This window comes from Zalophus californianus, chromosome 6, assembly GCF_009762305.2.
Source record: "Zalophus californianus isolate mZalCal1 chromosome 6, mZalCal1.pri.v2, whole genome shotgun sequence".
NCBI classification, from domain to species: domain Eukaryota; kingdom Metazoa; phylum Chordata; class Mammalia; order Carnivora; family Otariidae; genus Zalophus; species Zalophus californianus.
Window position 1 is genome coordinate 118370254 of NC_045600.1, and position 22212 is coordinate 118392465.

General features: G+C 38.6%; 1 protein-coding gene across 2 annotated transcripts in view; it reads left to right on the top strand.

The window, feature by feature from the left end:
- The window catches only part of OCA2 (OCA2 melanosomal transmembrane protein), a 526634-nt gene that overhangs the window by 30076 nt on the left and 474346 nt on the right, over positions 1-22212 (top strand). For both annotated transcript variants that reach the window (XM_027572901.1, XM_027572904.1), the window contains exon 2: positions 5358-5626. In XM_027572901.1, coding sequence (XP_027428702.1) covers positions 5379-5626 — 248 coding nt within the window. In that variant the 5' untranslated portion in view covers positions 5358-5378. The remainder of the gene's footprint in view (positions 1-5357; positions 5627-22212) is intronic.

Sequence of the window (22212 nt, forward strand, 5' to 3'; positions counted from 1 at the left end):
ATTGTAACTGGTATAAGGTGGTATCTCACTGTGGTTTTGATTTGTATTTCCCTGATGGCTAGTGATGATGAACATTTTTACATGTCTGTTAGCCATTTGTATGTCTTCTTTGGAGAAGTGTCTGTTCATGTCTTTTACCCATTTATTGATTGAATTATTTGTTTTTTTGGATGTTGAGTTTCAGAAGTTCTTTATATATCTTGGATATCATCCCTTTATCTGTAATGTCATTTGCAAATATCTTCTCCCATTCCATGGGTTGCCTCTTAGTTTTGTTGACTGTTTCCTTTGCTGTGCAGAAGCTTGTTATCTTTTTTAAAAGATTTTATTTATTTATTTGAGAGAGAGAGCACAAGCAGGGGGAAGGGCAGAGGGAGAGGGAGAAGCAGGCTCCCCACTTCTCCCAGGACCCTGGGATCATGACCTGAGCCAAAGGCAGACGCTTAACTGACTGAGCCACCCAGGCACCCAAAAACTTGTTACCTTGATCAAGTCCCAAAAGTTCATTTTTGCTTTTGTTTCCCTTGCCTTTAGAGATGTATCTTCAAAGAAGTTGCTGTGGCCCATGTCAAAGAGGTTACTGCCTATGTTCTCTTCTAGGATTTTGATGGATTCCTCTATCACATTTAGGTCTTTCATCCATTTTGAGTTTATAGTTGTGTATGGTGTAAGAGAATGGTCCAGTTTCATTCTTCTACATGTGGCTGTCCAATTTTCCCAGCACCATTTACTGAAGAGACTTTTTTTCCATTGGATATTCTTTCCAGATTAGTCAAAGATTAGTTGGCCATAGAGTTGAGGGTCCACTTCTTGGGTCTCTATTCTGTTCCATTGATCTATGTGTCTGTTTTTGTGCCAATACTAGGCTGTCTTGTTGATCATAGCTTTGTAATATAGCTTGAAGTCAGGCATCATGATGTCCCCAGCTTTGTTTTTCTTTTTCAACATTCCCTTGGTGATTCGGGGTCTTTTCTGGTTCCATACAAATTTTAGGATTGTTTGTTCCAGCTCTGTGAAAAATGTCAATGGTAATTTGATAGGGATGGCATTGAAAGTGTAGATTGCTCTGGGTAGCATAGACGTTTTAACAATGTTTATTCTTCCAATCCACAAGCATGGAATGTTTTCCCATCTCTTTACATCTTCCTCAATTTCCTTCATAAGTGTTCTGTAGTTTAAGTATAGATACTTCATCTCTTTGGTTAGGTTTATTCCTAGGTACCCTATGGTTTTTGGTCCTAGTGTAAATGGAATTGATTCCTTAATTTCTCTATCTTCAGTTACATTGTTAGTGTATAGAAATGCAACTGATTTCTAAGCATTGATTTTGTATCCTGCCATGTTGCTGAATTGCTGTATGAGTTCTAGTAATTTGGGGGTGGAGTCTTTTGGGTTTTCCACATAAAGTATCATGTCATCTGTGAAGAGAGAGTTTGACTTCTTCCTTGCCAATTTGAATACCTTTTATTTCTTTTTGTTGTCTGATTGCTGAGGCTAGAACTCTAGTACCATGTTGAACAATAGTGGTGAGAGGGGGCATCCTGTCATGTTCCTGACCTTAATGGAAAAGCCCTCAGCTTTTCCCCATTGAGAATGATATTTGCTGTGGGCTTTTCGTAGATAGTTTTTATGATGTTGAGGAATGTTCCCTCTATCCCTACACTCTGAAAAGTTTTAGTTAGGAAAGGATGCTGTATTTTGTCAAATGCTTTTTCTGCATCAATTGGGAGAATCATATGGTTCTTGTCTTTTCTTTGATTGATTTGCGAATGTTGAACCACCCTTGCATCCCAGGAATAAATCCCACCTGGTCAGTGGTGGATAATCCTTTTAATGTACTTTTGGATCCTATTGGCTAGGATCTTGTTAAGTATTTTGGCATCCATGTTCATCAGGGATAGTGGTCTGTAATTCTCCTTTTTGATGGGGTCTTTGGTTTTGGGATCAGGGTAATGTTGGCCTCATAGAACACGTTTGGACGTTTCCCTTCTGTTTCTATTTTTTGGAACAGCTGCAGTAGAATAGGTATGATTTCCTCTTTAAATGATTGGTAGAATTCCCCTGGGAAGCCATCTGGCTCTGTACTCTTGTTTTTTGGGAGGTTTTTTATTACTTCTTCAATTTTTTTACTGGTTATTGGTCTATTCAGATTGTCCATTTCATCCTTTTTCAGTCTTGGTAGTTTATAAGTGTCCAAGAACGCATGCATTTCTTCCTCATTTCCTCGTTTGTTGGCATATGCCTGCTGGTAATAAGTTCTAATAATTGTCTCTATTTCCTTGGTATTGGTCGTGATCTCTCCCCTTTCATTCATGATTTTATTGATTTGGGTCCTTTCTTTTTTCTTTTGGATAAGTCTGGCCAGAGGTTTATTGATCTTATTAATTCTTTCAAAGAACCAGGTTTTAGTTTCATTGATCTGTTCTACTGGTTCTGGTTTATATTTCCTTGATTTCTGTTCTAATCTTTATTATTTCTCTTCTCTTGTTTGGTTTAGGCTTTATTTGCTGTTCTTTCTCCAGGTCCTTTACGTTTAAGTTTGGCTTGTGAATTTGGGATTTTTCCAATTTTTTGAGAGAGGCTTGGATGGTTATGTATTTCCCTCTTAGGACCGCCTTTGCAGTATCCCATAGGTTTTGGACCAATGTGTTTTCATTCTCATTAGTTTCAATGAATTGTTTACAATCTTCTTGAATTTTCTGGGTGACCCAATCATTCATTCTTTAGCAGGACGCTCTTTAACTTCCAAGTGTTTGAGTTCCTTGCAAATTTCTTCTTATGGTTGAGTTGCAGTTTCAAAGCATTGTGGTCTGAAAATATGCAGGGAATAATCTCAATCTTTTGGTATCAGCTGAGACCTGATTTGTGACCCAGTATGTGCTCTATTCTAGAGAAAGTTCCATGTCCATTTGAGAAGAATGAGTATTCTGTTGTTTTATGATGGAATGTTCTGTATATATCTACGAAGTCCATCTGGTCCAATGTGTGATTCAGAGCTCTTGTTTCTTTGTTGATCTTCTGCTTAGATGATCTGTCCATTGCTGTGAGTGGAGTTTTGAGGTCTCCTACTATTAATGTATTATTATCAATATGTTTATTTTGGTTATTAATTTTTTAAAGGTTTTTTTTTTAAAGATTTTATTTATTTGAGAGAGAGAATGAGAGAGAGAGAGCACGAGAGGGAAGAGGGTCAGAGGGAGAAGCAGACTCGCTGCTGAGCAGGGAACCTGTTGTGGGACTCGATCCTGGGACTCCAGGATCATGACCTGAGCCGAAGGCAGTCGCTTAACCAACTGAGCCACCCAGGCGCCCTATTTTGGTTATTAATTTGTTTATATAATTGGCTGTTCCCATGTTGGGGGCGTAGATATTTACAATTGTTAGATTTTCTTGTTGGATAGACCCTTTAAGTATGATATAGTGTCCCTCTACCTCTCTTATTATGGTCTTTGGTTTAAAATCTAATTTGTTTGATATGAAGATTACTACCCCAGCTTTCTTTTGAGGTCCATTAGCATGGTAAATTGTTCTCCAGCCCCTCAGTTTCAATCTGGAGGTATCTTTAGGTTCGAAATAGGTCTCTTGTAGACAGCATATGGATGGGTCCTGCTTTTTTAATCCAATCTGAAACCCTGTGTCCTTTCATAGGAGCATTCAGCCCATTTACATTCAGAGTAACTACTGAAAGATATGACTGTAGTTCCATTGTATTGCCTGTAACGTCCCTGTTTCTATAGATTTTCTCTGTTTCTTTCTGGTCTATGTGACTCTTAGGGTCTCTCTTCCCTTACAAAACTCCCTAATATTTCTTGCAGGGCTGGCTTGGTGGTTGCATATTCTTTCAGTTTCTACCTGTCCTGAAAGCTCTTTATCTTTCCATCCATTCTGAATGACAGCTTTGCTAGATAAAGTGTTCTTGGCTGCATGTTCTTTTCATTTAGTACCCTGAATATATCTTGCTAGCCCTTTCTGGCTTGCCAGGTTTCTGTGGACAGGTCTGATGTTATTCTGATATTCTTCCCTCCATATGTCAGGAACCTCCTCTCCCTGGCTATTCTCAGGATTGTGTCTTTGGCTGTAAAATTTGCAAGCTTCACTATTATGTGTCAGTGTGTTGACTATTTTTATTGATTTTGGGAGGGGTCCTTTCTGCCTCTTGGACTCGAATGCTTGTTTCCTTCCCCAGATAAGGGAAGTTCTCAGCTATGATTTGCTCAAATATACCTTCTAGCCCTCTTTCTTTCTCCACCCCCTCGAGGATCCCAATAATTCTGAGATTGGAACACTTAATGGTATCATTAATCTCTCAAATCCTTTTCTCTTGTGCTACTAGCAGCCTATATCTGTTTTCCTCAACTTCCTTTCCATCAGTTTATCTTCTAGATCACTAATTCTCTCTTCTGCCTCATTTGCCCTGGCTGTTAGATTATCCAGTTTAGACGGCATCTCATTCATAGCATTTTTTAGTTCAGCCCGATTAGATCTCTTTTCTGCTCTTAGAGATTCTATATTGTCACTAGTGCTTTTTTCAAGCCTAGCTTTTGACTTTATGAGTACTATCCTGAATTCTATCTCTGACAGCTTGCTTATATCCATATCCATTAGTTCTGTGGCAGAGGACATTGTCTCTGTTTCTTTTCTTTATTGAGAGTTCCTCCTCCTAGTCATTCTGTTGAGGGATGGTTGAGTGAATGAGCAGAGGCCAAAATATCAACCACGTCCCAAGCAAGATGCACCCTAGCAAAATCCAGAGTGGTCAGAAGCCACAACCAAAAAACAAAGCCAAAATGAAACACAAGAATAAAATTAAAAAATAAAAAAAAAATTTAAAAAGTGGGGGATGCAAAAACCCATAAAACCATAGCATAGACAGAAACAAAGGAGAAAGTCCTTACCACCCAGAGGTAATAATATTTGGATGCTGGGTCTTTTTGGTCTTCTGTTCTATGCATATGCTATGTATATATTTATTTCAAGAAAAATATCCTAGTTTAACAATGTTGTTTTCTGTACCCTTAATATTTCCCACTACCAATCAGTATCCCTTTAGATCATTTTTAGTTGCATAGTATTTCATACTATGCACATATTACAACTTACTTAACTAATGCTTTCTTGTTGAATACTTAGGTCATGGCTAGTGTGAAATGTGCTACAATGTTCATCCTTGGAGATGAGCATACACTGTTTCCCATATGATATTAGAATGCTGGAACCCTGGAAGGGCCTCATTATAAGAGGCCAAAAAATAACAAGGGTAGAGAGAGACTGAATGGATTCCATATGTGTTCCCCAAGGTGCAAACAATATTCCCAATTTGCTTTTCATCAACGGTGGTTTCTTTCTGGCTAACCTAGTGAGAAGAGTGAGAACGGAACATGCATCTAGAGAACAAAGATGGTGGGCTGACCTCTGGTGTGCTGGAGATGGAGCTACATCAGACATCTTCTCCCATGCATGCTGGCCTGGGAAGGCCAGAACTGGCAGGACCTGCCACCAGCAACTGCAGGCTACAGCAGGGAGTCAACAAAGCAGACCCCTCAACCCCCTACCCCAGCAGGGCAGCTGGGCAGAGCTGCTGGGCTTCTGTGGACCGAGATTTTGATTCATTCCTCACAAAGCAGAGGTGAGTTTGTAATAATTTTATCTTGTAAATGTGGAATGCACAAATATTGGATTTCTGTGAGTAGTTCCCCCCATTTTTTGTCAGAAAATTTTCAGATATTATGCAAGAAATGCAAGAATCTTTCTAGCACTTTCCTGGCCTGTTTTGAATGAATGCTCTTTCTAAAATGTGGCTAACATAACTCCAAAAGATAATAAAAATAAAAAGATTTTTAGCATGAAATTTGCATTTACTAGATTATTTTAAGGCATTAAAAGTATTACATGACTTTAAAAAGGATATATGTTTACATGCTTATATATATAATATGCATATATATATATCTTAGAACATGCTTTATTCCTACAAATATGTCAAGTGAATCAATTGAATATTGTTTTTCATGTTAGAAAAATGTAGATTTACATAAAAAAGAACTTTTGATAAACCCTTAAATATTTACCAAAGTAAAACCAATAAGTAGATATAAAAGCATCCTATAAGTGTCTATTCATACCCATGTAGGGACATCTTGTTAACCCTGCAGATCTGGGTATCCTTGTCCCCACAGGCATTAAGTCCTGCTCAGGGCAGTTGCTCAGCCAGAACCTGACCCATATAGTATCAGTGGTCTAATGTTGAAAAAGGCAAAGCATCACAGAAATGCATACAAGTGTGGTGTAGAGCCCCACCACCTGCCATGATCCTGTCCCCTCCTCTTCTCTAGGGTAAGACCTATCCCAGGTTACTGTTGATCTCACCAATGTGCAGGTTCATACTTTTACTGTTTGTTTATGTATCACTAAATAGTATATGCTCTTGTTTTGCTCTTTTTGTCCAACTTGTTTTTGGGATTTGTCAGTGTGGCTGCCTGTAGTTCTTGTTAATTCATTTGGATTGCTAACATAAGATGTCTGTATATGAATATCCCACAGTTTATATGTCTTGTCCTGTAGGTATCTATTCGGTGTCCACCCCACTCCCTAGTATTTTGCTATTAAAAACTGCCTACAACACATTTTCTCATATAGGTTTTCTAGGGTATAAGTGGGGTGATTCTCTAGAGTATCTCTCTACTTGAGAACGAATGTTTGTTCCTAAAGTGTATGCACCTTAGGATTTACTAGATGTACCAGATTCATAATTGTATCAATTTACCCTCCCACCTTTCCAACATTTGGTGCTGGGGGACTTTAACATGAGAAGATGTGATACATGTGATGTGCTATGTCATAGTTTGCAAGGAAATATACATTTCCTTGTTGACCAGGAAAGCAGACCTTCTTCCCATGTTTACTAAACAGTTAGGTTTGTTTTTCATAATGTACCACCTCATACATTTTGCTCAATTTTCTAATGAGTTGTTTATATTTTTATTTCTGTGTTGTGGGTTTTTTTTTTTTTAATTCTTCATATTAACCCTCTTTGGTCCTGTGTTGCAGGGTCTTCTCCAAGCCAAAAGATCATCTTTTCTTTTTATTTATGATTTTTTCAAAAAGATTTATTTAATTATTTTAGAGAGAGAGCATGGTTGGGAGGGGCAGAGGGAGAGAGAGGGAGAATCTGAAGCATACTCCATGCTGAGCGTGGAGCCCAGTGTGGGGCTCAATTCCACGACCCTGAGATCACAACTTGAATCGAAACCAAGAGTCAGATACTCAACCCACTGAGCCACCCAGGTGCCCCTATTTATGTTTTTTTTAAGTATTTAATATGATTATATTTGTAATTCTTTCATGGTTTTGTACTCTTTTTTGGGGTTAATATTTTTAAGCTCAGATATTTTTAAGAACTCCATTTCCTCTCTGACTTCATAAAATTTTTCTCCTGTTTTCTAAAAGTTTTAAACTTTGCTCTTTAGATTTAGCTCCTTTACCAACGTGGAATTTATTTTTAAATCACCCTTCCTTCCCCTCTCTTCTTTCATCCTTCCCTCCTTAGTACTTAAAAATATAATAATACATACAAAAAAAAAACCCCACCCCAGTACAGCTTTTGATAAAAATTTTAGTTCTGAAATGCATGAATAATTAAGGGCACCCTTGGAAGTTGAAGGAATACCTCCAGGATTTCTATGTAGGATTGGATTAGGGCAGACTGTGGGGAAGCTGGGGCTGAAGACCTTCTCTGGAAGCTTTGTTGACCTGGTACATCAGCTATCTCTTGCCAGACCCCAAACACAAACTTCACCATGTGGGTTGTAGGGTGGTGTCTAACCCCTTATGCCAGTGCAGGTGTGGCTACCAGCTGACTTAGGAGCCCCATGGGCCATCTGCCTCTCATCCTTCCAAAGGCTTCATCACTCAGGAGCGGAGGTGGTCATAAGCTTCTCCCACCTCATGTCTGCTAACATCTCACCAGCAGACTGAAGGTCAGAGTCACATCTTGTGCTCTGAGGGTCACCAGATAGAATGTAAGTTGCAAATATGAATTTCAGATAAAAATGAATATTTTGGGGGAAGTTCTCAGACTAAAAAATTACTTCTAGTTTATCTGACACCAAATTTGCCTGGGCACTCTATCTTTATTTGTCAAATCTGACGACATGTTGTTCAGGATATGCTCCTCTCTGGAGACTAGAGCTCCTGTGGGCCAAAGGTGACCATAGCTATGTCCTGTGACAGCCCTGCTGGCTGGGTGGTGCAGGGAAGGTCCACAGGTTGGGAGCAAGGGGGTTGAGAGTAGATGGCAGCGAGGAGGCAAAGGCCATAGGTGAGGACAGGTCCCAGGGCAAGTAGAGATGAGTACGCTTGAGCCACAACTTCTGCTGAGCTTGTTCCAGGAGAGGGAGCAACAGTAACCAGGAATCTTGTAGGGACAGCTCACAAAAGACCCGGGGGCATGGCTCTTGGCTAGTCCTACTGTGATGTGGGCCCTTAGGAGAAGGACCAGCTTGGTGTGAGTGTCTGTGAGTATGGAGGCTATAGTGCTATCCACACATGTGCACTTACATGAGCCCCTGAACCAACATGCTCCTCCTGAGCAGGCATGTGCTGGTGTTGTATGGTCAGCCCAGATGCATCTTTTTAAAGGTTATTTGAGGGCTTCATTACATTTTGCACTTCTTATTTCATGAAAGTAAGTATAAAATAAAAAGAGATGTGCTCATATTGGTGATAAAACGTAGAGGTCTTTTAAACCCAATATAGGTAAGGCAAGATGGAAATCACAGGATATGCAAAAAACAACCAACTCTTTAGCCTCAGAGGATTTAAAACTTATTAACTATTACAAGTTTGTTTATGAAGAGAATGAAACTAAAGAATGCTATGGGATGCTACAAATACATTGCTTAATATTGCGCTGAAAAGGTAATTTGGGATTTCATATTTTTTAACTTCCCGAGAACAGTCCCCTTGCAAACTGATCATTTGCTGTTAATTCTGAACAGAAGGGAAGCAGGCAGAGGTTTGTAGCTGTTGCATCCCTTTTGCCCTTTGACTTCCAGGAAGTCTAGGGACAGTTTTTCAGATCAGTTACATCACCTGTGTACAAACTGGTTAGTAAGTGTTTTCTTAAAACTATTAAAATCTTTGAGAAACAAGGCAGGGTATAGATAACATGACTATCATGTCATTAATACCACCCTGTTTTGTATCCTGTAGCTTTTAGAAAGTTCTGAAATCAAATAGTATGAGTCCTCCAACTTTGTTTCTTCTCAATATTGTTTTGGGTATTCTATGCCCTTTGCCTTTCCATATAAATGCTATCATAACCAGGTCAATTCAAAAAACTCTGTTGGCATTTTGATTGGAACTGCACTAAATCTATATAATGTTTAGGGGGGATTGATATCTTAATAATATTGAGTTTTCTGATCCAAGAAAATAGTATATCTTTCCATTTATTTTGTTCTTATTTATCTCAACAATGTTTTGTAGTTCTCAGTGAACAGGTGCTTGACATATTTTGTTAGATTTACCTATAAATAGGTCATTTTTGATATTTTTAAATGGTGTTTTTAGACATTAATTTATATTTCTTCATTGCTAATATATAAATTGATTTTTGTGCATTGATCTTATATCTTTGCTAAGCTCATTTATTCTAGTAACATTTTTTGTTTACAAATTTTTGGCTTTTCTAAGTAGATAATCATGTCTGTGAATAAAGACAGTTTTACAAATCCACAACAAAAATCAATTGTTTTTCTATTCACCAGTAATGAGTAATCTGAAAATAAAATTAATGAAATAATTCATTAATTTTCATTAATATGAAAATAATAATAATGAAAATAAAATTAAGAAAACAGTTCCATTCACAAAAGCATTAAAAAGAATAGAATCCTTAGGATTATATTTATCAAGACTCTTATAACTGAACACCAAATGATTTTGTTGAGAGAAATTAAAGGAGATTTAGATAAATGGAGAGACATTCAATGTTCATTGGTTGGAAAACAATATTATTAAGATGATAATTTTTTCCTAGATTGATCTATAGATTTAACACAATCCCTAAAACAATCTCAGTAGGGTTTTTTTTTTTTTTTTCAGGGGCAGAAATCAGTGAGCTGATCCTAAAACTTATATGGAAAGGCAAAGAATCCAGAATAGGCAAAATAATCTTGAAAAAGAAAATGAAGTTCAGAGACCCTTTTCTTCTAAATTTTGGAACTTGCTTTAGAAGAACGATAGCAGTAAAATGGCAGAGTAGGACGTTCTTAGCTCTTGTTCCCTTACAGGAACATTGAAAAACAAGCAGAAACACTCAGAACCAACATTGTCAGAACTCTAGAAATAAAAAAAAAAATGATAGCAACCAAGTAAAAGGCAACTTGAAAATGGTAGGAAAGTTTTATGGCATTTTTCTTAACCTTGTCCTACTCCTTCCCCATCATGGTGGCAGGTTTTTTTAATTTTTAAAAAATTTTTATTAAATTAATTTACAAATAGTGTGTTAGTTTCAAAGGTAGAGTTCAGTCATGGTGGCAGTCTTAAAGCCATGGCAGACCAATCTTAAAACTTGGTCCCTGGTTCCAGATAGAGCAAAACAGACTTTATTGCAAATTATTGTGTGTCTCTTCTAACCTATCTGGGGCCTAGCTGAAGGACTGACAGAGCCCCTCATCTCTGTTTTACCTAACCTGGAACAGTGTGTAAAAGTGTTGGGCATTGCTTGAAAACACTATAAGAGGATTTAACAAACTGCAGATGCCTGGGGGAGAAGCTTACTGGTTGAGATGTACAACAGAGTGCCTATGCCCCAGGTGTAAAACCTGGGGAGAGTCTTTGGAAAAGTAGGATATTCAAAAGTACACATGTATGTGGGGGAATTTAGAAAGCCACACATAGGGCGAGATGCATGCCCAGAAAAGACTAGAGAAGACCCTGAACTTTTATCTCAAGCTTAGCCCTAGTTCCATGGAAGACTTGCTAAATGTTGATGGAGTACCCCAGAACAGAGCCAATCTGCAAAGACTGAGAAAAGTGTTAGTGTTTTTTTTTTTTTAATTTTTTATTGTTATGTTAATCACCATATATTACATCATTAGTTTTTGGTGCAGTGTTCCATGATTCATTGTTTGTTCATAACACCCAGTGCTCCATGCAGAACGTGCCCTCCTCAATACCCATCACCAGGCTAACCCATCCCCCTACCCCCCTCCCCTCTAGAACCCTCAGTTTGTTTTTCAGAGTCCATCATCTCTCATGGTTCGTCTCCCCCTCTGACATACTCCCCTTTTCTTCCTCTCCTGTTATCTTCTTCTTTTTCTTTTTTCTTAAAATATGTTGCATTATTTGTTTCAGAAGTACAGATCTGTGATTCAACAGTCTTGCACAATTCACAGCGCTCACCGTAGCACATACCCTCCCCAATATCTATCATCCAGCCACCCCATCCCTCCCACCCCCAACCACTCCAGTAACACTCAGTTTCTTTCCTGAGATTAAGAATTCCTCATATCAGTGAGGTCATGTGATACATGTCTTTCTCTGATTGACTTATTTCACTCAGCATAACACCCTCCAGTTCCATCCACGTCGTTGCAAATGGCAAGATCTCATTCCTTTTGATGGCTGCATAATATTCCATTGTGTATATATACCACATCTTCTTTATCCATTCATCTGTCGATGGGCATCTTGGCTCTTTCCACAGTTTGGCTATGGTGGACATTGCTGCTATAAACATTGGGGTACATGTACCCCTTCGGGTCCCTACATTTGTATCTTTGTGGTAAATACCCAGTAGTGCAATTGCTGGATCGAACGGTAGCTCTAATTTCAACTGTTTGAGGAACCTCCATACTGTTTTCCAGAGGGGTTGCACCAGCTTGCATTCCCACCAACAGTGTAGGAGGGTTCCCCTTTCTCCACATCCCCGCCAACATCTGTCGTTCCCTGACTTGTTAATTTTAGCCATTCTGACGGGTGTGAGGTGGTATCTCATTGAGGTTTTGATTTGGATTTCCCTGATGCCAAGCGATGTTGAGCACTTTTTCATGTGCCTGTTGGCCATTTGGATGTCTTCTTTGGAGAAATGTCTGTTCATGTCTTCTGCCCATTTCTTGATTGGATTATTTGTTCTTTGAGTGTTGAGTTTGATAAGTTCTTTATAGATTTTGGATACTAGCCCTTTATCTGATACGTCATTTGCAAATATTTTCTCCCATTCTGTCGGTTGTCTTTTGGTTTTGTGGACTGTTTCTTTTGCTGTGCAGAAGCTTTTTATCTTGATGAAATCCCAATAGTTCATTTTTGCCCTGGCTTCCCGTGCCTTTGGCGATGTTTCTAGGAAGAAGTTGCTGCGGCTAAGGTCGAAAAGGTTGCTACCTGTGTTCTCCTTTAGGATTTGGATGGACTCCTGTCTCACGTTTAAGTCTTTCAACCATTTGGAGTCTATTTTTGTGTGTGGTGTAAGGAAATGGTCCAGTTTCATTCTTCTGCATGTGGCTGTCCAATTTTCCCAACACCATTTGTTGAAGAGACTGTCTTTTTGCCATTGGACATTCTTTCCTGCTTTGTCAAAAATAAGTTGACCATAGAGTTGAGGGTCCATTTCTGGGCTCTCAATTCTGTTCCATTGATCTATGTGTCTGTTTTTGTGCCAGTACCATACTGTCTTGATGATGACAGCTTTGTAATAGAGCTGGAAGTCCGGAATTGTGATGCCACCAGCTTTGCTTTTCTTTTTCAGTATTCCTCTGGCTATTCTGGGTCTCTTCTGGTTCCATACAAATTTTAGGATTATTTGTTCCATTTCTTTGAAAAAAGTGGATGGTATTTTGATGGGGATTGCATTGAATGTGTAGATTGCTCTAGGTAGCATTGACATCTTCACAATGTTGATTCTCCCAATCCATGAGCATGGAACGTTTTTCCATTTCTTTGTGTCTTCTTCAATTTCTTTCCTGAGTATTTTATAGTTTTCTGAGTACAGATCCTTTGCCTCTTTGGTTAGATTTATTCCTAGGTATCTAATGGTTTTGGGTGCAATTGTAAATGGGATAGACTCCTTGATTTGTCTCTCTTCTGTCTTGTTGTTGGTGTATAGGAATGCCACTGATTTCTGTGCATTGATTTTATATCCTGCTACTTTACTGAATTCCTGTATGAGTTCTAGCAGTTTTGGGGTGGAGTCTTTTGGGTTTTCCACATACAGTATCATATCATCTGCAAAGAGTGAGAGTTTGACTTCCTCTTTGCCGATTTGGATGCCTTTGATTTCTTTTTGTTGTCTGATTGCTGTGGCTAGGACTTCTAATACTATGTTGAATAGCAGTGGTGAGAGTGGACATCCCTGCCGCGTTCCTGACCTTAGGGGAAAAGCTCTCAGCCTTTCCCCATTGAGAATGATATTCGCTGTAGGTTTTTCGTAGATGGCTTTTATGATATTGAGGTATGTACCCTCTATCCCTATACTCTGAAGAGTTTTGATCAAGAAAGGATGTTGTACTTTGTCAAATGCTTTTTCTGCATCTATTGAGAGGATCATATGATTCTTGTTCTTTCTTTTGTTAATGTATTGTATCACGTTGATTGATTTGCGGATGTTGAACCAGCCTTGCAGCCCAGGAATAAATCCCACTTGATCGTGGTGAATAATCCTTTTAATGTACTGTTGGATCCTATTGGCTAGTATTTTGGTGAGAATTTTTGCATCCATGTTCATCAAGGATATTGGTCTGTAATTCTCTTTTTTGATGGGGTCTTTGTCTGGTTTTGGGATCAAGGTAATGCTGGCCTCATAAAATGAGTTTGGAAGTTTCCCTTCCATTTCTATTTTTTGGAACAGTTTCAGGAGAATAGGTATTAATTCTTCTTGAAATGTCTGATAGAATTCCCCTGGGAAGCCATCTGGCCCTGGGCTTTTGTTTCTTGGGAGATTTTTGATGACTGTTTCAATTTCCGTAGTGGTTATAGGTCTGTTCAGGTTTTCTATTTCTTCCTGGTTCAATTTTGGTAGTTGATACATCTCTAGGAATGCACCCATTTCTTCCAGGTTATCTAATTTGCTGGCATAGAGTTGCTCATAATATGTTCTTATAATTGTTTGTATTTCTTTGGTGTTGGTTGTGATCTCTCCTCTTTCATTCATGATTTTGTTGATTTGGGTCATTTCTCTTTTCTTTTTGATCAGTCTGGCCAGGGGTTTATCAATCTTGTTAATTCTTTCAAAGAACCAGCTCCTAGTTTCGTTGATCTGTTCTACTGTTCTTTTGGTTTCTAGTTCATTGATTTCTGCTCTGATCTTTATGATTTCTCTTCTCCTGCTGGGTTTAGGCTTTCTTTGCTGTTCTTTCTCCAGCTCCTTTAGATGTAGGGTTAGGTTGTGTATTTGAGACCTTTCTTGTTTCTTGAGAAAGGCTTGTATTGCTATATACTTTCCTCTCAGGACTGCCTTTGCTGTATCCCAAAGATTTTGAACAGTTGTGTTTTCATTTTCATTGGTTTCCATGAATTTTTTTAATTCTTCTTTAATTTCTTGGTTGACCCATTCATTCTTTAGTAGGATGCTCTTTAGCCTCCATGTATTTGAGTTCTTTCCGACTTTCCTCTTGTGGTTGAGTTCTAGTTTCAAAGCATTGTGGTCTGAAAATATGCAGGGAATGATCCCAATCTTTTGGTACCGATTGAGACCTGATTTGTGACCTAGGATGTGATCAATTCTGGAGAATGTTCCATGGGCACTAGAGAAGAATGTGTATTCCGTTGCTTTGGGATGGAATGTTCTGAATATGTCTGTGAAGTCCATTTGGTCCAGTGTGTCATTTAATATCTTTATTTCCTTGTTGATCTTTTGCTTAGATGATCTGTCCATTTCAGTCAGGGGGGTGTTAAAATCCCCCACTATTATTGTATTGTTGTCAATGTGTTTCTTTGCTTTTGTTATTAATTGGCTTATATAATTGGCTGCTCCCATGTTCGGGGCATAGATATTTACAATTGTTAGATCTTCTTGTTGGATAGACCCTTTAAGTAGGATATAGTGTCCTTCCTCATCTCTTATTACAGTCTTTGTTTTAAAATCTAGTTTGTCTGATATAAGGATTGCCACCCCAGCTTTCTTTTGGTGTCCATTAGCATGGTAAATGGTTTTCCACCCCCTCACTTTCAATCTGGGGGTGTCTTTGGGTGTAAAATGAGTCTCTTGCAGACAGCATATTGACGGGTCTTGTTTTTTAATCCAATCTGATAGCCTGTGTCTTTTGATTGGGGCATTTAGCCCATTTACATTCAGGGTAACTATTGAAAGGTATGAATTTACTGCCATTGTATTACCTGTAAGGTGACTGTTAACTGTCTGTTGTCTGTGTTCGTTTCTGCTCTTTGCTGCTTTTAGGTTCTCTCTTTGCTTAGAGGACCCCTCTCAATATTTCTTGGAGGGCTGGTTTCGTGTGTGCAAATTCTTTTAGTTTTTGTTTGTTCTGGAAGCTTTTGATCTCTCCTTCTATTTTCAATGATAGCCTAGCTGGATATAGTATTCTTGGCTGCATATTTTTCTCGTTTAGTGCTCTGAAGATATCTTGCCAGTCCTTTCTGGCCTGCCAGGTCTCTGTGGATAGGTCTGTTGCCAATCTAATGTTTCTACCATTGTAGGTTACATATCTCTTCTCCCGAGCTGCTTTCAGGATTTTCTCTTTGTCTCTGAGACTCGTAAGTTTTACTATTAGATGTCGGGGTGTTGACCTATTTTTATTGATTTTGAGAGGGGTTCTCTGTGCCTCCTGGATTTTAATGCCTGTTTCCTTCCTCACATTAGGGAAGTTCTCTGCTATAATTTGCTCCAATATACCTTCTGCCCCTCTCTCTCTCTCTTCTTCTTCTGGGATCCCAATTATTCTAATGTTGTTTCGTCTTATCGTATCACTTATCTCTCGAATTCTGCCCTCGTGATCCTGTAGTTGTTTCTCTCTCTTTTTCTCAGCCTCTTTATTTTCTATCATTTGGTCTTCTATATCGCTGATTCTCTCTTCTGCCTCATTTATCCTAGCATTTAGTGCCCCCATTTTTGATTGCACCTCATCAATAGCCTTTTTGATTTCGATTTGGTTAGATTTTAGTTCTTTTATTTCTCCAGAAAGGGTTTCTCTAATAACTTCCACGCTTTTTTCAAGCCCAGCTAGTATCTTTAAAGTCATGATTCTGAACTCTAGGTCCGACATCGTACTAATGTCCGTATTGAGTAGGTCCCTGGCTGACGGTACTACCTCTTGTTCTTTTTGCTGAGGTGATTTCTTTCGTCTTGTCATTTTGTCCAGAGGAGAATAGATGAATGAGAGAACAAAAGGCTAACAGGTTTACTACGTCCCCAGCAAATATACTGTATACAAATCAGAAAAGACCCGAAACCAGGGGAAAAGAAAGGGAAAGAAAGAAAAAAGAAAGAGAAAAAGAAAAAAAAAAGAAAAAAAAGATAAAAACAAAAACAAAACAATTCAAAAAAGGCAGAATATGATCAAATATGATCAGGCTAGTGCATAGATCAGTGCCACACACTAGATTTTGGGCGTATTTTGGTCTGTTAGAAAAAAGTGCCTCCTAAAATTTTAAAGGAAGAAAGACATATATGTACAAAATAAGGGTTTATACAATGAAGGGATGGAAGATGACTGTAAAGATGAAAATTATAAAAGATTTTATAAAAGGACTTGGTAAGATAAGTTGTTTGAAAAAAGAAAGAAGATTTAAGGAAAAAAAAAAAAAGGAAAAAGGGAGAGAATGTGATCAGGCAGGAGACTAGAACAAAGCCATACACTAGTGATTTAGGGTATATTTTGATCTGTTAGAAGAAACTGTACCTCAAAATTTTAAAGAGAGAACAACTTATATATATATGCCAAAAACAAGGATAACTACTATGAAGGGATAAAATATGACTCTAAAAATGAAAAAAAAAATGTTTTTTTTTTAAAAAAAAGGGATTTATAAGATGTTGGTTGAAAAAGGGAAAAAGAAAAATAAAAAAAAGTCAACAAAAATTAACTTTGATGAAATAATGAATCATGGTAAAAAAAAAAAAAAAAAAAAAAAAAAAAGCCATGAATCTATGTGCAGTATTCCCCTAGCGCTGGAGTTCTCCTATTCTCCTTGATCGATCAACTTGGTCTTGGCTTGCTGGCTGTTTGTGTTGATCTTCTGGGGGAGGGGCCTGTTGCTGTGGTTTCCAAATGTCTTTGCCGGAGGCGGAATTGCCCCGCCCTTGTCGGTCCGGGCTAAGGAAGCTGCTCCAGTTTGCTCTCAGGAGCTTTTGTTCCCTGCAAGCTCTCGGCACAGCTTTGGAGGACCAGGGCGAAAATGGCGGCCTCCCAGTCTCCGCCCGGAGGAGCCGAGAACTCAGGGCCCCACTCCTCAGTGCGCCCCCAGAGAAAAGCAGTCACTCCCGTGTCCCCGGTCTCCGGCCGCTCTCCATGCTCACCCGGCCTGTGATCGAGCGTTGCTATCTCTGGCACCCGACCCCGCTCGGAGTCTCCAAACCCAGCAGATCCCTGCAGTGCGTTCCCGCACCGCTCCTCCCCGGGAAGGAAGGGGAGTCTCCCCGGATCTGCTGCTTGTTGGGTCCTTGCTGGGGGAGCCGTGCCCCGACTGGGCCGCAGATCACAGTTTATGGCAACCCCGAGCTGAGAGCCCGCGACTCTGCTCCGTATCTGCAGCCGGCTTCCCCGCCCCGACACCTGGGAGCTCTGCCGCACTCAGGCACCCCCGGTCTCTCTGTGACCCCAAGGGTCCTGAGACCACACTGTCCCGGGAGGATTCCACCCCCCGCTTAGCCACTGCAGCGACGTCCCTCCGCCGAGCCAACTTTTAAAAGGTCCGATTTTGTGCTCCGCGGCTCTAGCACTTGCCAGAAGCGGCCGGCGGAGGCCCCTCCCCCGCCGTTTATCCTCCCGAATATCGCCTCGGATTCACTTCTCCGCACGTCCTACCTTCCAGTAAGTGGTCGCTTCTCTGTTCAGAGAGTTGTTGCTACTCTCCTGTTCGATCTCCTGTTGAGTTCGTAGGTGTTCAGAATGGTTTGATCCCTATTCAGCTGAATTCCTGAGACCAGACAAAATCTAGGTCTCCTACTCCTCCGCCATCTTGCTCCGCCCCCCCCGTTAGTGTTTTTTGTATGTGTATTTTTTCTTTCTTTTTCTTTTTTGGTTTGTTTACTTAAGTTCCTGGCATTCAAGGAAATCTCTGTCAAAACAACTGAACATGAGCTAAAGGTTAGTGATCACTCACAAGCAGGAATACAGTCTTTGGAAAAAGACTCTGCTGCTCCCCTTTCTTGTGCTCTCCCCCTCTTTCTGTTCAAATAAATAAATAAAATCTTAGACCAGTTTACAGGAAAAAGTCTTTTTTGGTTTGTCTTTTCCTTCAGTTGTTTTGTTTCTTAAATTCCAGATATGAGTGAAATTATATGGTATTTGTCTTTCTCTGATTGAATTATTTCACTTAGCATTATGCTATCTATATTCATCAATGTTGCAAATGGCAAGATTTCATCCTTTTTTATGGCTGGTAATAGATGGACTTCTTTATCTATGAATCTGTCAGTGGACACTTGGGCTGCTTTCATAATTTAGCTGTTGTAAATAATGCTGCAATAAACATAGTGCTGCATGTATCTTTTCAAATTAGTGTTTTTGTATTCTTTGGGTAAATATCCAGTAGTGGAATTACTGGATCATATGGTAGTTCTATTTGAATTATTTTGAGGAACCTCCATACTGTTGTCCACAGTGGCTGCACCAGTTTGCACTCCCACCAGCAGTGCACAAGGGCTCCTTTTTCTCCACATCCTCACCAATACTTGTTTCTTTCTCATCAGCTTTAAATGATGATTTTATAAAGCAGTAATTATAAATCTGTGGTGGAGGGTATACAATGTATAAAAGTCTAATATATAGCCCATAACAGTATAAAATACTTGAGGGAACATTTATATAGGAACAAATTTTTGTTTATAATTGAAATTAAGCTAATACTAATTCTAACTAGATTATTTTAAGATGATATTGGAATCTAGAAAGAACATAAATACATGGAGAATAAGTAATATGCTACTAAACAAAGAATGGGTTAACCAAGAAATCAAAGAGGAAATTAAAGAAAATACATGGAGACAAATGAAAATGAAAACACAACAGTCCAAAATCTTTGGGATGCAGCAAAAGAAGTTCTAAGAGGAAAGCTTATAGCAGGACAGACATACCTCAAAAGCAAGAAAAATATCAAATAAACAAGCTAACCTTACATCTAAAAGAGCTAGAGAAAGAACAGAACCTAAAGCCAGTAGAAAGAGGGAAATAATAAAAATTAGAGCAGAAATAAATGAAATAGAGACTAAAAAACTAATAAAACAGGTCAATGAAACCATGAGCTGGTTCTCTGAAAAGATAAAACTTTAGCCAGACTTATCAACAAAAAAGAGGACACAAATAAAATCAGAAAGGAAGGAGGAGAGACGATAACCAATGCCACAGAAATACAAAGGATTATGATATTATGAAAAATTATATGGTAACAACTTGGACAACCTATAAGAGATGAATAAATCCCTAGAAACCTATAGCCTCCCAAAACTGAAGCAGGGAAAAATGTAAAATTTGAACAGACTGATTACTAACAATGAAATTGAATCAGTAATGAAACAACTCCCAACAAAAAAAGGTCGAGGACCAGATGACTTCACAGGTGAATTCTATCAAACATTTAAAGAAGAATTAATACCTATTCTACTCAAACTATTCAAAAAAATAGAAGAGGAAGGAAAATTTACAATTTCATTCCATGAAGCCAGTATTACCCTGAGGGTACACTAGAAAATATCTGTTTGATTCAAAAGAATGCAGTAATGGAGAAATTGAGGAACAAAAAGGCATGAAATGTATAGACAAGAAATACCAACATGACAGATAAATCCTACATTTTAGTAATAACATTAAATGTAAATGGATTAAACACTCCAATCAAAAGGCAAAATTGGTGAAAAGGATACAATAAATGATGCAAGGATGTCCTATCTACAAGAGATACACTAAAATCAAAGACACAAATAGGTTGAAAGTAAAAGGATGGAAAAAGATATATCATCAAAACAGTAATCAAAAGAGAGATTGGAGAGATAATACTAATATTAGTCAAAATAGTCTTTAAGTAAAAAATTGTTACTAGAGTCAAGGAAGATTTTCTGATTATAAAAGGATCACTCTGTCAAGAAACTATACCAATTATAAACATATATGCACATATATTGTCACTAAAGACAAAACATTTTATGATCCCATATATATGCAATATCATAAAGGCAGAAAGTAGATTAGTAATTGCTAGGGCTGAGGGGAGGCAGGAATGAGGAGTGACCACTAATGGGTATGAGGTTTCTTTTGGAGGGATTGAGGATAGTCTAGAATTAGATAGTGGTGATGGTTGAAATACTTTGTGAATAGACAACAAGACACTGAATTGTACACTAAAAAAAAAATACAAGGTTGTATGATATTTTAAACAACAGGAGGAAGTCAGGGTAGGTTGACGTTATTCACAGCTGTTGTAACCAAAGCAATAAAGGAGAATATTAAATTGGTGGCTGCAATTGACTGAATGTTTGTGTTCTTAACCTAAATGTGATGGTATTAGGAGATGGGGTCTTTGGGAATTAGAATATTTTTTTTCCCCCAACACCAAGCAATTCTCCAGTTCTCTACAGACATTGACTGGGTATCCCACAGATTTAACTCAATTCTGACCCTATGTGGAGATAGTAGCAGATCCCACAGGTTAAAGGCTCAGTCCCATGAGACTGTTGAAAGTCTTCAGATGTCAGTCACAAGTCCAGGTTATCTGTGCTTCTGACCAACTGGCTATACACTGGAGGTTTCCACAATCCTTCCCCTGCCCCAGGTTTGATTAGACCAGTTTACAGGAAACCAGATTAATTACAGATTACTTGCTAATTACAAGGTTATTAAAGGATGTGAATGAAGACATATGAGGAACAAGATCCTGAATGCAGGAGCTTCTTTCTCTGTGGAGTTTGAGGACTCCCAAACAGGGATCCATTATGGTTCACCAACCTGGAGTCTTTCCAAACCCTGTCCTTTTGGGTTTTCATGAAGGCTTCAAAGCATGATTGATGAAATCATTGGCCATTGGTGACTAATTCAAACTCTAGTCCCTCTCCGCTCCCCAGAGGTCAAGGAGTGGGACTGAAAGTTGCAACCCTCTAATCATGGTTATTTCCCCTAGCAGTCAACCCCCCGATCATTAGGTGATTTCTAAAAGTCATCTCATTAACATAAGTTTATTTGTGGTTGAAAGGGGCTTGTTATGAATAATAAGACACTCATTTCACTTTTATGGCTCTGAAATGATTTTAGGAACTGAGAACTAAAGACCAAAAACAAAACGAAACAAAAAACCAAGATGCTCCCAATGCTCTTATCACTTAGGAAATTCCAAGAGCTTCAGGAGTAGTAAGCCTGGAACTGTGGATGAAGAACAAAATATACACTTATTATAAATTAATCTATCACAAGAGATTCTGCCCTCACAAATGGGATTAATGCTTTTGTAAAAAGGATTCCAGCAAGTTCTCTAACCTTCTTTCTGCTGTGTGAGGGCACAATGAGAAGTTGGCCGTCTGTAACCTGGAGGAGCTTCCTCACCAGAACCAGACCATGCTGGCACCCTGATCTCAGACTTCCAGTCTTCAGAACTGGGAGAAATAAATTTGTGCTGTTTATGAACAACTCAGTCTATGGTACTTTGTTATAGCAGGCCTGAACTAAGAGAGTGGCAATACAGTCATCATTGTTTATAATACTATTGCAAAAAAGTCTACAGGAATTAACTGAAAATATACTGTAACTATACAGTAAAGTAACAGTATGTACCAGCAATAACCAGCCAGAAAGTATTCTTTTAAAATGCATCTCATTCAAAATAAACATGTCTGGAAATGCTCTTACTAAATGAAATATATATGACATTTACTAATCAGAATATAAAATTATAAAATTAGAAGAGTTGCATGGGAAGTTAGGTTTATACACTTAGATAAGAAGGCAAAGTAAAAAAAAACCTCTCTGTAAATTAATGTATAGATTAATGTAATTTATAGATTTAATGAAAATAAATATCATGGGCATTATAAACAACAATGTTGACATCTGG